Below are 18,354 nucleotides of genomic sequence, written 5' to 3'. Positions count from 1 at the left end.
ACAGACCTGGCACACCTGACACTGAATTTCAATTGGTAATAAGGTCTGTACATTCAAAAACTTTATCGCTGATTGCACTTCACACATTTTAAACTGCTGCTACAAAGCTACTGGGAGACCCCAGAAAGTTTTGATAGTGCATGCCACATCATTATTCCTTCATATATACACAATTGCTTCCCATAACATATGTTTTTCTAGGTGTGGGACGAGTGGGAAACTTACTTTGTGGACATGCTTTGCATGAGTAAAAGCATATCTCTTGCTTCTATACACATCTACCGACAGTACTACACATTTCGCCTCCTGAATCAAGTACCAGCTTGCAAATCTGCCTCATAATTTCTCAAATTTTTCAACTGCCATTGCTTTAAAAATAATGTAAGACAAACTTTAAAACAACTCTTGAACACCATATAGAGGTCATTTGTAAAATGTGAAAAGATGGCCTTCATATAAGGGTTTTGGGAAGACTTACTGTCAATCTCTGGCTGTGTTGGAGATAATATTTACCTTGTTACCTTTAATCTTCTCAGACTGGTAGGTGGAGTTCTTGCAGCTGCTGCAGAACAGAGAACTGCGGAGCAGTGCCTCCTCATTGCCTTTCCAGTCCTTGAGCTTTCTCATCAACGCCAGCTCCTTCTTGATCTTCTGTAGACAAGAGACAAAATCTGTCATCATTTTTGTTTATTGATTTACTTGTTCTTTAACTAAACTTCTTTTATTTCCTAGATGGTAATAACAGTTGAAGGCTAGTGCCAGCTCATCAATTTCCTAAGGCAGTATGACGGTATTCTTAAAAAAAAAAAAACTCCTTCCAAGATTGAAGATATCTGGGAATTGTTAAGTACAAAATGTTTTGAGCATTTTAGCGAAGTTGCTAGAGGTGCAGTGCTTGCACAAAAGTCTTGTATTCATTAAGTTCCTAGGTCACTTTAGATTTAGTAAAGACAATTATTCTTAATAAATGAAACTTTTGTACAAAAATGTGTAGCATCAAATAGAAAATGTATCACTTTTTCATTTTTATAAATTGAACAGTATTATTGAATCATACATTTAATCAATTGCCAATTAGACCTTTCACACGTCAAGCAAATTTGAGTTTATTTACATGTGATTAGTAATTAAAAATAAAAGGATGTTATTTTTTATTAAAAATTATGTCTGTATTTGTTAGTTAACACTTCAATGACAGTAAAGTAGAGTTTAAATAAAATGTAAATAAAAGAAGGTGTTGCTGGTGACATTCATATGGTCAGAGACTTCATGATTACAAAACACTTATACTATGCATTCAGTTACCAGTGACTCTGTTTAAATTTAATCTTCAAATGTAATTTTCTATTGTTTTTTCATACTGCATCTTACAGCATTATGAAATTGATGACAGGGTGTCAACAAGTATCAAGAACATCAAAGTGGGCTACTTTCTAAGATCCTCTTATCAGATAATATGTACAATGTCACAGCATATCAGAAGTTTTCAAAATCTCCTTCAATACCCTCAACCTCCCCACAACAAAAGCTACATGCTCCATAACTCCTATTTGTTTTATACTGAAATCTTATTTGCCTCTCTTATCCTCATCCTCTACTTACCCAACATGAGTACCAGAAATAAAAGCTTTAATTTTTGTCCAGTGACTGACTTTTGGTATTTACAGAAAAATTTCAAAACTTGAATCATGAGTTAGCCTAATTCCACAAATAATCATAAAAAATACAATGGAAGGAGACACCAAATGATCAAAAAGCACATAAATGAGACAAATCTTTACTAAGCTTCTTTACAGCTAACAGACTAATAAGAGACACTACAGTAGTCAGGTTGTAGTGTTCGAACACTGTAACCATGTGTGCGTGTGTGCGTGTGTGTGTGTGTGTGTTTGTGTGTGTGTGTGTGTGTGTGTGTGTGTGTGTGTGTGTGTGTGTGTGTGTGTGTTTCATTAGTCTGTTAGCTTTGAGAAACCCCTGCAAATATTGGTAAGCATGAGTAATTTGGAAGTAGATTTCTTCAGTAATAAATGCAAGTCTCCCAGGACTGTATATTAATTATGTTCCTTTCAGAGTAAGATAATAAAATAGGTCAATTTTTAGTAATCATACATAACCACGTGCCTGATGAAAGATTTGTACCTAAGGAATGAAAACTGTACAGGTAACACGAGCACTCAAGAAAGGAAATAGCGGTAATCCACCAAACTGTAGACCCAGATCACTGTCATCTATTTGTTGCAAACTTTTGAAACATGCACTGTGTTCCAGCATTATCAAATATTTTAAAAAATGCTGTTGACACATAGTCACAATGGATTCAGGAAATACCATTCTTGTAAAACACAAGTGGCACTTAATTCACATGAAGTAATTAGCGCTAGTCGATGAGAGAACTCAAGTTGAGTCCAAATTTCTAGATTTCCAGAAAGTTTCTCACACAATTCCTCACAAGTAGCTTCTAATCAAATTATATGCCTATGGTGTATCATTTCAGTTGTGCAAGTGGATTTGTGATTTCCTGTCAGAAAGGTGGTAATTGGCAAGAAGTCAGTGAATGAAACAGAAGTAATCTCTTGGGTCCCTCAAGCAAGAGTTGTAGGCCCTCAGCTATTCTTAATCTATACAGATGATGCAGGACAAAATCAGGGATGCCCTTTTAGATTGGTTGCAAACATCTGTCATTTACTAACATCAAAACTAATTATAAAATGATTTAGCTGAGATATCTGCATCATGCAAAAAGTGATATCTGATCTTGAAGACTAAAAAGTGTGAAGTCCTCCACATGAATATTAAAAATATTTCGTTAAATTTTAGTTACATAACGAATAACAAATTTAAAAACTGTAGACCCCACTAAATATCTAGAGCTGAAAATATACAAAAAATCTTAAACTGGAACCATAATGTAGGAATTGTACTAGCAAAACAATTAGAAGGTGCAACAAAGCAACTAAAGACACTGCCTATACTTCCCCTGTCAGACCTCTTATGCAGTGCTTTTGCAAAGTGTGCAGTCCTTATCAGATAGGTTGGCTGGAGGGACAGCTCCTTTTGTTTTATGGCGAAATAGGGAGACAGAGATTGGCACATATGATAAGCAAATATGGACGGCAGTCATAAAAGCAAAGGCATTTGTTGCTGTGATGAGATATTTTCAAAATATTTCAATCTCCAACTTCATCCCCTGAAAGTCAAAATATTTTGTTGACTCTCATCTACATAGAGGAACTGATCAATATGTTAAAATAAGATAAATCTGAACTTTCACTTTTCCCTCATGCTGTTTGAGTGTGGAACAGTAGAGGAGTGATCTGAAAATGGTTCTATGAACCCACTGGCAAATGCCTAAGTGCAAACTGCAGAGTAATCGTGCAGAAGTAGATGTACACTGAATTGACAAAAGTCATGGGGTGCTGATATGCACATAGAGAGATAGTTGTAGTATCGCATATACAAGGTATAAAAGGCCAGTGCATTGGTGGTGCTGCCATTTGTACTCAGGTGGTTTATGTGAAAAGGTTTCTGACGTGATTGTGGCGACAAGATTGGAATTAACAGACTTTAAACTTGGATTCATAGTTGCAGCTAGACACATGGGACATTCCATTTTGGAAATTGTTCAGGAATACAATAACTCAATATCCACAGTGTCAAGAGTGTACCAAGAATACCAAATTTCAGGCATTACCTCTCACCGTGAAGAATGCAGTGGCCGATGGCCTTCACTTAATGACTATCATCCCATCAACAATGGGCTCATTAGAAAAAGAGCAGAAGCTTGGTTAAGGCAAGGATGGGGAAGGAAATTGGGCTTGCCCTTTCAAAGGAACCATCCTGGCATTTGCCAGAAATGATTTAGGGAAATCACAGAAAACCTAAATGAGGATGGCTGGATGCCAGTTTGAACCATCGTCCTCCTGAATTCAAGTCCAGTCTGCTAGCCACCACATCACCTCGCTCGGTCGCATAGAGTTGTCAGTACTAACAGACCAGCAACATTGTGTGAAATAACCAAAGAAATCAATGTGGGACATACAATGAACGTATCCATTAGGACAAAGCAGTGAAATTTGGTGTTAATATGTTACGGTAGCAGATGACTGACACAAGTGCTTTTGCTAACAACATGCCGTCACCTACAGTGCATCTCCTGGGCTCGTGGCCATATCAGTTGGACCCTAGATGACTGGAAAACTGAGGCGTGGTCAGACAAGTCCTGATTTCAGTTGATAAGACCTGATGGTAGGGTTTGAGTGTGGTACAGAGCTCAAAAAGCCCACGTTGCAAGCTGGCGATGGCTTCATAATGGTGTGGGCTATGTTTACAGGGAATGAACTGGGTCCCCTGGTCCAACTGAACTGTTCACTGACTGGAAATGATTAAGTTCGGCTACTTGGAGACCATTATAGCCAGTCATGTAATTTAAGTTCCCAAACATGTCACTGGGTCCGAATTGTTCACAATTTGTTTGAAGAACATTCTGGGCAATTTGAACGAATGATCTGGGCACCCATATCACCTGACATGAACCCCATCAAAAGTTTATGGAACATGATTGAAAGGTTTGTGCACAAAATCCTGCACAGGCAACACTTTCGCAATTAGGGATGGCTACAGAGGTAGCATGGCTCATTATTTCTGCAGGGGACTTCCAACACTTGTTGAACCCATACCACGTTAGGATGCTGCACTATATTAGGCAAAAAGGGGTCCCAGGACTTTTGTCTCAACAGTGTAGGTACCTGTTGGCCTCTCACTGTCATAGGATGCAGTGGGAGGTTACCTTTTCCCTTATTTTTTACATTCCATACAGGGCACTGCAAATATTGTAATACTACAGTGATCACATGATTACTCAGATAAACACTAGCTTTTGCAAAAAGTATGAGTTACTAAAAATTGTGACTCTACTATGGACATAGTGCTGTCTGGTAGCTGTGAGCATATCTTGTACCGTGCCACAACCTTCATTGTCTCCTTCCTCTCCTTGCTGAACTTGACCACCTTCTTCATCCAGTTTTTCACATCCCTGATTAACTGTGTCACATCATTCTTCCGTCTTTGATAATATGCTGACAATGACTCATCAGTCCAGTTGCAACCTCGCTCCACATTCTGCAGCTTCCAGATGAGGTAGTCCACCTTCTTAATTTGCTTTTTATTCTCAATGGTGAGCTGGTGCTTCTTTCTGTAAAGTCGTTGTAGTAAACTAATGAGCTGGGTCTCCATGTCATTCATCTGAGTCTCTATGTTTTCCAACCTGGTGGTGAACTGTATAAGAATTGGCAGCAGATTTGCCAGGTCTTGGGTGCAGGTGCAACTTTGTTCCTGCTCTGATTTCGACACTGGAAGAGAGAAAATCAGATATCAACAATGATGGAACGCAAATATTTTTTTTTCTAACAACCTGAAACTAAAAACAGGCAAACTACTCTCACTGGTTACACCGAGATCCATAAGTAATCCACAGAGACAAAAAAGAAAGAAAGTGCTATTGTACTATTCAAAAAATGCTGATTTCAGCCTATAGTGGCAGTGAGAACTTCTTGCTGCACAAAGGCTATTTATAGAGATATGTGATGATTGGAAGATTATGGATGCATATGAAAATTTGTCACATATTTTTGTAAATAACAGTCTTGGTACAGCAGAAGCTGTCATTGACACTTGTGGATTGTTTATCCAGTCGCAAGTTGTCTGATGATGGCCTAGAAAAAATATAAAACAAATATTATTGTGGAAAACTAATGCTGTAGCTTTCAGTTATTTTTTAATTTGATTAGTTAGCCGTTCATATTGTAATGATACATATGCATACTTGCCAACCTTTAAAGATCAGGAGATTCAGATTTATAAATCAGGAGGAATGAATGATCAAAAACTGTGGCTCATTTTCAGTATAAACCCGAGACAACTGATGTCTTTCACTATGATGTCACAAAGCATTATAACAGGTATAAAAATGCATATTGAAACACCAGAACTGTCATCAAACTTTCTTGGTCAAGAGGTAACACTGACATTGTGGGGTGGCACCTTGTACTGCATATCTACTGATCTTATTATTAACTCGTAACCTAAGGCAGTTGGACAAAAATATGGAAACACCATGAGAAATGGGCGTTTCAACATAAATGCAAATTCTGGTGAGGGTGCAGCTTGCGCTGTTGTATGTGACCATCAATGGCACTTGTGCAATGTCCTCAATAGATAGCAAATGTCAGTTGTGTGCTATGTAGTTGTGAATGCTGCTAGTGTATTATGTCAAAGCTAAGTCAATTCGAATGTGGGCAAATTGGTGGTTCTTGTGTCGTGGGTGGTTTCACACCCAATAGCCAAAGTGTTTGGTGTTTCAAGCGGCACAATATGAAAGTTTTATTTTGCATACAGGGAAAGTGGGACAACACCTTCTACAATGTCACAGTGCAGACAAAAGTGGGTGTTGAGTGATAGTGATAGATGATCACTGAAAAAGACTGTGACAAAAATAAGAGGACAATGTCTGCAAAAGTCACTGCAGATATTTTTGTTTATATTTTTTGTTTGTTTCATTTTTGTGATTACAACTGGGCATGTGGTATCAAAGCAGTAATAGAAGTCAGCAGCAAAGCTATCATATGAAAAGCTATTATTTTCAAACCATTTTATTTGTGCTAGCATGCAGTTTACTCTATTTATGTTGTCATTATACATGATTCTTTTAGTTACAAGCTGTTGCTTTGTAGTGACAGTGGGGGCCTCATGGAGCTCCAATTTAAGCTGTACTGCATGGTGATCTGAGATGGCTATTTTAAAACTGATGCACTGTGGGATAGGTGGGTCATGTTTGTTATTATGTTGTCAAGACATGTTTTACTATTGCCAATTTCTCTAGTGGGTTCCCGAATGAGTGGGGTCAGGTTAAATTCATCACACAGGCGATGTAACTTTTTGGTGCCGACATCATTTGTTAATAAATCTATATTTATCAGCATTTGCACAATGCAGCAGGCACACAACTTTTATTGATGGCAAATTGATAAACAGGTAACACAGTACAATACAATTATAATTTGCTGAGCAAATTTTAATATCCATTGATAGTTTCATTGATACAGTTCTTCAGAATTACTATTTGCTCGAATTTGCAACTCACTTAATACCCATAATAATTAGTAGATGTCTTTGCGGTATCACTAACTGTTAACAATGGAGGTAAAACTGAATTAGCTTTCTTTGTGTTTTCTTTGTATATGCACACTAATAACAGCTGTCTTTGTGCAGGTTTCAGAGTTTCACAGCAATATGATATCAAAGTAATGTTTTGAGTCTTGCAAAGAAAGTAACAAAATGTGGCATGCATTCAAATTCACTTACTTCTCCTGAAGAACTACTTATGTGTAATTTTTAGTTAATTTCTAAGACATTCATTCTAAGAATGTTGATATTTTGTTCAAAATTGGGGAACCATTACAAGGAAGTAACTCTGACAGTTCAGTGAATTGTGGCTTGAAGTATGACATAGTACCATCCTAGCCCAAAGAAAACATAGAGAGTAATAGTATTCTGCAATAAAGAAAGACTGTAAAGTTTTTCATTAAATGAAGGACAACATAAAGGTAAGTTATCTGCAAAAGCTAGTTTCTACATCTACATCTACATGATTACTCTGCAATTCACATTTAAGTGTTTGGCAGAGGGTTCATTGAACCACAATCATACTATCTCCCTACCATTCCACTCCCGAACAGCGCGCAGGAAAAACGAACACCTAAACCTTTCTGTTCGAGCTCTGATTTCTCTTATTTTATTTTGATGATCATTCCTACCTGTGTAGGTTGGGCTCAACAAAATATTTTCGCATTTGGAAGAGAAAGTTGGTGACTGAAATTTCGTAAATAGATCTCGCCGCGACGAAAAACGTCTTTGCTTTAATGACTTCCATCCCAACTCACGTATCATATCTACCACACTCTCTCCTCTATTACGTGATACTACAAAACAAGCTGCCCTTTTTTGCATCCTTTCGATGTCCTCCGTCAATCCCACCTGGTAAGGATCCCACACCGCGCAGCAATATTCTAACAGAGGACGAATGAGTGTAGTGTAAGCTGTCTCTTTAGTGTTTCATTTCATAAAATCTGAATATGGATTGCATAAATGGAAGAAAGATTTACAAGCAATATGAAATATGTGCCAAAGCAAAACTCACACATGTGTGAAAGGAAAACTATTCAAAGATCTGGTACTGCTCATGAGAGTCAATGCACCATTACTGAGGGAAATCTACGAATTGTGAGTGAGATGAACATTACTGATTTTCAGGTTTCTTTGACCTGGTTAAACAGATTCAGATAATTATACAGAAAAGGAAGTTGCAAAATTATGAAGTTTACTTCGAGTAAACTTGTAGAGAAGTCATTAAGAGGTAGTACTATAGACAAATGTGTAGCTTCTTGCTATCCCCTAAAATGCTCTGAGCTGCTTGTGCAGTCAATAAATGCTATGGCACATTCATATACAACAATGCCAGTGATAAGTATCAATGGATTACTGTTTCCACAGCTTTACATGTGTCTTCAGGAACCTCAAGGTTATTAAGGCCTATGATTTAAAGGACTGTTTAGTTACAAGAATCACTGAATTGAAATAGAAAAATCTGGAAAAAAGGGAAAGAATAATTTTCAATACCACATTCATAATGTATTCTTACCAGTTGCAGAAAACAATTCATTGTTTTTGTTGGACTCTTGACCTGGACATATAGACTCCTCCATCCATAGGTCCTTATGATGGGGACAAAAATGCTATTAATCTAATTCAGATTGCATCTGGAACTAATAGTGTGACTCAGTCTCTTAATAAAGAAATTTTTCAACAATGTGGAGCATTTTTCAGAAATTTGTTGGACAATATAATTTCTGATAGCTCTTTGTCATTTCATGTTTATCAGTATAACAGTATTGTTAAACTTCAATCATTTGTGTATTGTCAGTTTGCAGCATAATATGCAGAGCAATGGCCATGACCATTTCTTACTCCATCCCAGTTCTGTCTAAATAAAACTAGTAATTCGTGTACCTCAATGCATTAATTTTTCTCTCATCTGGTGTGCCTTGTGTGAAGAAAATTTTTGCCTTCATCATCCAATTCATACTTTGCGTTTTTGTGATAACTACAGTGAATAAACAAGGAACTACTTCATTGTTGGTAGAACATACTGTATTAAAAAATTATCATAAGAACTGTGCTAGAGGAATTTTTATAAAATAATGTCAATGAATTGAAGTCACAACTGATGAAAATTTTCTATCATGTAGTGTAAGAAACTGCCTTGATTTTCTTTCCTCAGCCAGATGCATGTGTAACAATAAAATCTGCAACAGTTTAGCTGTCAATATGAACCAATGGTTATTCAAAAAATTAACAATGTGAAACATTTTTTGATATGGTTTAAGAGCTTAAAATTCACAAGTGTGCACTTTGGACTTCACCCTATGTTCTGTTGCCACGGTTGTGTCTGCTTATTTGCTGGATTGTGCACTAGGCAGAAAAGGCTGTACAGACTGCTTTAATAAGTGGTTCACCATGGGGCAAAAGTGAGTAACTTCCATTTTTTTAATACTTGCGGTGCACCTTATCAATTAAAATTTTGGCAGTGCATTTCTTTCTGTGTATTCTTCCCGTGTGAAAAATTTCAGGATATGTTTCAACATGCTGGACTGGACCATTCCCTTGTAAGAAGATCTTAGTGATAATTGACATATTTGGATTTGTCTGCTAGTGATTAGATGTATACTATAATAAAGTATGGTTGGGAACTGTGGACTACACAAATACTTGAATCAGGAGACATGCAACCCATGGGTTGCAGTTTGATTATCATCTACTAGATCTACCCAAAAGACATTCATTTCATAGCCCTCACTTGTTGTGTAGCTCTCGTGATCAATACCAGGATGGAATGATTTGTTTCCATTTTAAAAGAGAAAGTATGACCGCTATAAAACAGTGTCTGCCATGTTGTTCTGTGACATACACATGTATATTGTAAAGAAAGGCTCCCAACTGGCTCTCAGGCACACTCTGAAATTCTGCCAAAACTGCTTCTCTGTTAAGTTTCAGGGTTAGTATCTACTTTCTTCTCATACGATTTTACATACTATATATCAGCATGTTCAAAGACAGCTGCTATTACATATTTCTAGATATGCTAAGTCATTAAAGGAATCTCTAAAATTATCATGATATTTAACACTTGTTATGTAGCCTATTAGTATTCGCCTATACTTAAATATCAATTGACACTGCAATAATCATAAGAACATGTACAGTACCTTTCTCCTTGCAGATGAAGATGAAAATGGTAAATTTATTACCATAATGAGAAACAAACCACTGAATCAGAACACAATGACTAAGATACAAGTGAAATAACAGCTTAAATAATAATAATTTTAAAAAAATTAAGCCGTTCCGTGATCCAGGTAACAAAATAACACCTATGACCATCCCCTCTAAAAATTTAATCTGATTATAAGAACGTTAGGTAATAAGTGAATTCAGTCAACACACAAACACAACACACAAACAAGTACAAAAGAGAACAACACCTGCAATAGAAATATATGTCCTACAAAATATTTGAGAAAGAAGAAAAATAACAAATAATATGTGGGTGATGTGTGACCTTCTATATGTGTCTTGATTAGAAACAGGTAATGGATGAAGGACTTCCAGGATCATTCCATGTCAAATCACCCAATAACTCTAGGATTTATAGCCCTCCATCACAGATTTTCATGAAACTTTGTATACTAGCTCATGCCTATAACAAAGGACCTTATGGATATTCTTTTTGGTCTCAGATTTAAATGTTTCTTATATTGAATTTTCAGTATAGTGATGTTCTGATAATTTGGCTCTTCGAGAATGTCCATGTGAAATGGTACTTGTCTACAGAAATACTCTTAACTCAGGTGTACATAAAGCTTTTTATTTGTAATTTCTTTCAGAAGTTAAGAGAGGCATACAGTTAGCATGAATGAATTTATTTAAGCATTAAAGTTTCAAAGAAAATTACAAAAAATATGTTAATGTTTGTCACTTTACAATTTCAGGAAAAATCACAAGGACCTTGAAAAACACTTATTGTTATAATAAGAACAAACATGATTTATGGAGCATTGTACTCCATGACAACATAAGATACAATGAAGTACAGGTTGCACATAGTACTGAACCCACTGAATGGATAACAGTAACCAGGTTACAGAATAGATCAAGCACACATCTGTGATAGCCAAATAATACTGCTTTTTGGTGGCTCTCCAGAGCACACCAGAGGCTTGACCCAGTTGGCCTCTATAAGTGGGCCTGTGAACCATATGGATGCATGATCGCTGAGATTGTACGTGTCATGAGTGAAGGTACATCACTTATATCACATTTCTCCAAACTGCTGGGAACCTAATTTTGGTCTTAAAAACTGCTAAGGTTGCAAGCTTTCTAAAAAAATATAAATATTAAAGGGTTTTCTGTAAAAGAATACACAAATAAATCGGAAATAAAGAAACTTTTTAATGTAAAAAAGGTCATTCCAAGTAAGTTCAGCCAATTCTGACACCTAGTGCCTCAGATAGAGGTGTCTCAAATTAGCATATTTACATATCAATTATTCTAGGCAGACAAATCAATCTTAAGTGTGAAAAATTTATGTCATTTTACTAAGTGATTTTTTGAATGACTATATTATATCACATTTACCTGTGCAGCAAACCACCAGGTCATGGATATAAAGTGTTGTGTGTGTTTGTAGTAGCTTGTTTGAAACATGTGCATAAATGAAAACACTGCAACAGTCACTGCCATGTGTTGTTGAACATCACTGATATGCAACAATTGGTCCTTCTGGCCTCAGTTCCTCTTTGTCTTTCTGTGAGACAGGTTGTATTGTTTTCTGGTGCAGCCTCTTATCATTCTGTTTGTAATGCAGTGTGTTTTTAATTGAAGTAGTGCCCAGTTATTTACAATGGACAATATGAATTCATGTTGTGGCAGAAAATTACTTACAGCTCCATGTCATTTGACAACTTACACCTCAGTAAAAACTCTTCAATTTTTTTCAGAGATGAGTGAAGAGCAACACAATTTGGTAGTGTTATGGTCCAATATAAACCTTGACACTATCAAGAAAGAACTATACAGGGTGGCCCATTGATCATGACCTGGCCAAATATCTCATGAAATAAGTGTCAAGCGAAAAAACTACAAAGAATGAAACTTGTCTAGCTTGAAGGGGGAAACCAGATGGCACTATGGTTGGCTCGCTAGATGGCTCTGCCACAGTTCAAACAGATATCAACTGCGTTTTTGTTAAATAGGAACCCCCAATTTTATTACATATTTGTGTAGTACGTAAAGAAATATGAATGTTTTAGTTGGACCACTTTTTTCGCTTTGTAATAGATGGTGCTATAATAGTTACAAAAATATGGCTCACAATTTTAGACAAAGAGTTGGTAACAGGTAGGTTTTTTTAAATTAAAATACAGAACATAGGTGCGTTTGAACGTTTTATTTCGGTTGATCCAATGTGATACATGTACCTTTGTGAACTTATCATTTCTGAGAATGCGTGCTGTTGCAGCGTTATTACCTGTAAACACCACATTAATGCAATACATGCTCAAAATGATGTCCGTCAACCTCAATGAAGTCGGCATTACGTGTAACGACATTCCTCTCAACAGTGAGTAGTTCGCTTTCCGTAATGTTCGCACATGCATTAACTACACGCTGATGCATGTTGCCAGGTGTTGTCGGTGGATCACGATAGCAAATATCCTTCAACTTTCCCCACAGAAAGAAATCCGGGGATGTCAGATCCGGTGAACGTGCGGGCCTTGGTATGGTGCTTCGATGACCAATCCATCTGTCAATCCATCAATGGATGATGGTATCGAATAAATTGCTTCCCCCTACTTATACCTCCCGAGGAGATCACGAATGTAAAATTAGAGAGATTTGAGCACGCACGGGGGCTTTGCGAGAGTCGTTCTTCCCACGAACCATACGCGACTGGAACAGAAAAGGGAGGTGATGACAGTGGCATGTAAAGTGCCCTCCACCACACACCGTTGGGTGGCTTGTGGAGTATAAATGTAGATGTAGAAATATGCTATTCAATACCGCTTCAGCCGCATGCGATCTATGAGCTAGATATCCATCATGTTGGAAGTACATCGCCATTCTGTCATGCAGTGAAACATCTTGTAGTAACATTGGTAGAACATTACGTAGGAAATCAGCATACATTGCACCATTTAGATTGCCATTGATAAAATGGGGGCCAATTGTCCTTCCTCCCATAATGCCACACCATACATTAACCCACTAAGGTTGCTGATGTTCCACTTGTCGCGGCCATAGTGGATTTTCCGTTGCCCATTAGTGCATGTTATGCTGGTTTACATTACCGCTGATGGTGAATGATGCTTCATCGCTAAATGGAACGCGTACAAAAAATCTGTCATTGTCCCATAATTTCTCTTGTTCCCAGTGGCAGAACTTTACACGATGTTCAAACTCGTCGCCATGCAATTCCTGGTGCACAGAAATATGGTACGGGTGCAATCGATGTTGATGTAGCATTCTCAACATTGGCATTTTTGAGATTCCTGATTCTCATGCAATTTGTCTGCTACTGATGTGCGAATTCTCCATGACAGCAGCTAAAACACCTACTATGGCATCATCATTTGTTGCAAGTCATGGTTGATGTTTCACATGTGGCTGAACACTTCCAGTTTCCTTAAATAAAGTAACTATCCAGCGAACAGTCCGGACACTTGGATGATGTCGTCCAGGATACCAAGCAGCATACATAGCACATGCCTGTTGGGCATTTTGATCACAATAGCCATAGATCAGCACGATATCGACCTTGTCCGCAATTGGTAAACGGTCCATTTTAACACAAGTAATGTGTCACAAAGTAAATACTGTCCACACTGCTGGAATGTTACGTGATACCACATACTAATACGTTTGTGACTATTACAGTGCCATCTATCACAAAGTGAAAAAAGTGGTCCGACTAAAACATTCATATTTCTTTACGTACTACACGAATATGTAATAAAAAATGGGGGTTCACATTAAAAAAAAACACAGTGGATATCCGTTTGAACTATGGCAGCACCATCTAGCAGGCTGACCATAGCGCCATCTGGCTTACCCCTTCAAGCTAGACCAGTTTTGTTCTTTGTAGTTTTATTGTTTGATGCTTATTTCGTGAGATATGTGGCCCGGTCACTATCAATGGACCACCCTGTATATATGGACATCACAGTTACTGTTACTCAGAGGTTTTTGGAAGCCATCAAAGAACTTGTGATCATTTCAGAATTCACAGGCTGATAGATAGTAGCTAAGAGAATTGATGTCAAACCAGGCAAAAAACTTTTTACATGTTGTCAGACTTTTTTTTTTTTTAAAAAAAAAAAAAACCTGTAATGGAAATGAAAGTGATGCCAGTGACCCAGAGGTAACTTTCATGAGTCAGTGCTTGAAAGTCAATGTATTAAGGATGTAAATAAAATGTTAGATGATTTGGAGTGCTCTCCCTTAAAGATTCATACCATTCCAAATCACATCAAGGCCTCATATGGCAAACAGAAGCTACGAAAAGTGAAGCATGATTTGGAAGAAAAAGTGTACCAGGCATTGGATTGCAGTGTTGAAATTTTTGATAGTAGGGAGGATAAAATGGATGATGGAATTGTTAAGATAGCCAAAGAATTTGATGCCATGGCAGTCTTAATGAAATAAAAAATGGGTAGTGTAAGGAGATCTGAACAAAAATTGTTTTAACTTCAGCTTCTCTGTCTTGGTCAAAAGACAAAATAATGTCAGAATTCAACATTAGTGAGCATGTAGTTCAACAGGCAAGGAAACTGAAAACAGAGATCAATGTTTTATCAGTTCCTAAGCAAAAAAGAGATAAAATGATCACTGATGAAACTGTAAAGTCTGTCACTGATCTTTACCAAAATGATGAATATACTCTAATGTTACCAGGAGAAGAAGACAAAGATTGCATTCAGAAGAATGTGTATATGCAAAAAAGACTTATCCTCTGCAACCTGAGGGAACTATATTATTGTTTTAAATGGGTGAACCCAAACATTAACATTGGTTTTTCTAAATTTTGTTCACTAGACCAAAGTGATGTATTTTACCTGGTACTACAAGCACTTATTCAGAAGTGTCTGTTCTATCCACCAAAATGTAAAACTGCTTTTGGATGTGGAACACATTCAGTCAACATAGAAAGAGATTATAAAATTTCTTGAATGTGACTTCGAAAACTATGACTGTATTCTTAATCACTTGATGATTCTGAAATGATAAAGTATTAGGTTTTTGAAAGAAAAATTACCTTACAAATATGATGATGATTAAACTGAATACAGCCAGTGGATTAACACGGACCATCAGACTCAACTGGTTAATCAATCTGGAACTTTTGATTTAAGTGGTTGGCTGAACACTACTCACAAGTCAAGAAGCTGTATTGTTTCACTGATGGCTGTACTGCTCAATATAAAAATAGAAAAGCTTTAAAAATGTGTGAATACAAAAATGATTTTTCCATTGACAGTAAACATTCCTTTTTTGTTACTAGCTGCAGTAAATTTGTATGTTGTAAGTGATGGATTGGGAGGAACTGTAAAACATGTCTTCAACTAGAGGACAATGTATAAATATAAAATGCATCTGGTGTTTACAGTTTCTGCAAGGCTAATATTGACAAATGTTTTTTTTCATTTATTAGAGAAAATCAATGCAGACTTCCTGTGAAAGAAACTCGAGAACAGATTTTTCACAACCTGCACAATGACTGGTACCAGGAATTTTCACTATTAAAAACCACTTCCCTGTGATTTATTAGAAATTAGAAAATTAATTTGTTCAGAAAAGCCTTTCTTGATTTTCTCATTGAATGTAAATGCCTTGCAATGGGCATGTACTGATCCTTAACAAACTCTTTTGTGGCAGCTGTATATGATGACAAGTAATAGTTTGCCTTTATCAAGAATGTATGTAATGAAGAAGGAGACACTGAGCTACTTTTTTTCCACACATTTGGACTGTCAGTGTCATCTTTTGACCTGAAAAGGAAGACTCTTGTTTTGTGCCTTTGGAAAACATTTTATGTACTGTTGGTGTACTTGGTGATGGTAAGTTCCTATGGGACCAAACTGCTGAGCTTCATATACACTTGAATAATGGGTATTCCTGTAGAGAAGTACCACTTTGCATGGGCATTCTCGTAGAGCCACATCATCAGAACATCACTAATTGAAAATTCAACATAAAAAGTTTTGGTCTGAGGCCAAAAAGAATTTCCAGAAGTTCTTATGTTACCAGTGTAAGAAAATATACAATGTTTCATGAAAACCTGAGATGGTGGGTGGCATGATCTGTGTGATTTGTGGCGTGGTATGACTCTCTAACCATTGACAAAAAAACTGAAATGGCAGGTTTTCAAGGCAAATGTCTGAGGTTTGATGACAAGTAGCTGAAAATTAGGGGAAATAATGGAATAATGGGTTGGCGGGAGAAAAGGTGGAAAATCGGGAGTCTCTCTCTACAGGAGAGTTGGCACATGTGCCTATGGTCCAGAGTTTATACTGAATCTCAGGTTCCCCTGTTACTGAATCAGTAAGTAAGTTCAAAGATTGATGGAAAGCAGCAGTGTAACATCTGCAGTAGGACCATATGTGGTAAAACACGGCAGCATTCAGTACCATTTGGAGGATGTTGGCAGCTTTACCTCATCATTCTCATTACTTAAAAAGTGTGGTTTTTCACATACATGTTTTGATTTTAATTATCTCTATAATGTCTTTGTATAGTTTATTGCACAGTTTGATCCTCAGTAAGAAAATACTGTTTTGAGTTTATTTCAAATTAAGTGTAGCTTTACTGTAAATTAAGTGTAGCTTTATTTGCATGATCACTGATGGGGCTGTTTGTCTAATAAGTATATAATCAGACTTACCAACACTTTAATCAGATTTCTCAAGAAAAAGAAAGAAAAGTTTAACAGATGATACTTACTGATAGACAACAGCAGCTGTCCAAAATCTACCTGTAACAAAAGCAAAATTACATTCAGTAACATAATTCACACATCAAATATAAGTAACTAAATCATTTTCAGCACACACTGCAAAGCTATAGCAAAGGAGTTAAGAGACTATGAGTCTGTCACATAGTGGAGAAGCAGTACACTTAAGTACAGCAGATACTGTAGTGAAGTTGTAAACTGAAAGACAAGTGTGGGCAGGAGAAACAGGCAAGGGACATTCTTTGTTAGTTAGTTAGTTATGTGTTCCATTGATCAATAGCATTGAAAAACTGTTATGATGTGAAACATTTCAAATGCGCACAGCAAACAAAGCTTTTTTTTTTGCATTATAGTGTTATACCTAAATATTCCTACTATCTATCCCATTCCCTTAAATGGCACAAAATGCATATATCATATCTCCAGATTTATTTACTCATATTCAAGGATTTATCTATGGTATAGAAGGAGTTGTCAAGATTTGATTTGATTTGATTTATTTCATGTTCCCTAGGTCCAACTGTGTTGGATACACAAGGATGTGGAACGAGTCAGTTTTTTACAAATACAATCTGATAATCTTGTAGCATATACAGAAATTTGAGTACATAATTATATAAAAATTTATACCATAAATTCTAAATTCTTTGGGCAGCAACACAGAAAAAGAAAATACATATTTTCTTAGAATCATTAAAACACTACAGAAAACAGATGCAGAGCACACACAGATACAGAGCTCAGGTTAAATAACTTTCTTAGTGGGATTATGTCAACTTGTATCATATAATATTCAAATATTACAATTTATTTAGTTAAAAATTCATCTAGACTGTAAAAAGCTTTTTCTAGCAGAAATATTTTTAGTGCTTTCTTAAACTTACTCTTGTTATGAATCTCTGTCTTTATTTCAGGAGGAAGAGCATTGAAGAGTTTTGCTCCAGTGTAGTGGACACCCTTTTCCGCCAAGCTCAAATTTCTGAGCTCGCTGTGAATGCCATTCTTCCTCCATGTGTTATGCTCATGGTAAATACTGTTTGGTTGAAATATCTCTATATTTTTACAAACAAAACAAATGAGAGAAAAAATATATTGGCATGTAGTTGTGTATATTTTAAATTTAGGAAAACTATTTCTACACGAGTCTCTTGGGCGCAATCCATATATAATTCTTAAAGCTCGCTTCTGTGCAATGAATACTTTCCTTGCTAATCGCTGGTTGCCCCAAAAAATAA

At 36.6% G+C, this 18,354-nt stretch overlaps 1 protein-coding gene across 1 annotated transcript; it reads right to left on the bottom strand.

The window, feature by feature from the left end:
* Nucleotides 1-336: 336 nt before the first annotated feature.
* On the bottom strand, nt 337-18,015 carry LOC124722436. The gene is made up of 6 exons (XM_047247599.1): nt 18,004-18,015; nt 17,110-17,140; nt 4,915-5,348; nt 4,695-4,820; nt 522-651; nt 337-368 (listed from the first exon to the last, which is right to left on the bottom strand). Coding segments are annotated over exons 2-6 (723 nt in total). The 5' UTR covers nt 17,111-17,140; nt 18,004-18,015.
* Between the last annotated feature and the right edge of the window lie 339 nt (nt 18,016-18,354).

The sequence above is a fragment of the Schistocerca piceifrons genome, chromosome X (genome assembly GCF_021461385.2).
Source record: "Schistocerca piceifrons isolate TAMUIC-IGC-003096 chromosome X, iqSchPice1.1, whole genome shotgun sequence".
NCBI lineage: Eukaryota > Metazoa > Arthropoda > Insecta > Orthoptera > Acrididae > Schistocerca > Schistocerca piceifrons.
Note: the sequence above shows the minus strand (reverse complement) of the source record. Positions and strands in the feature narration are given on the sequence as shown.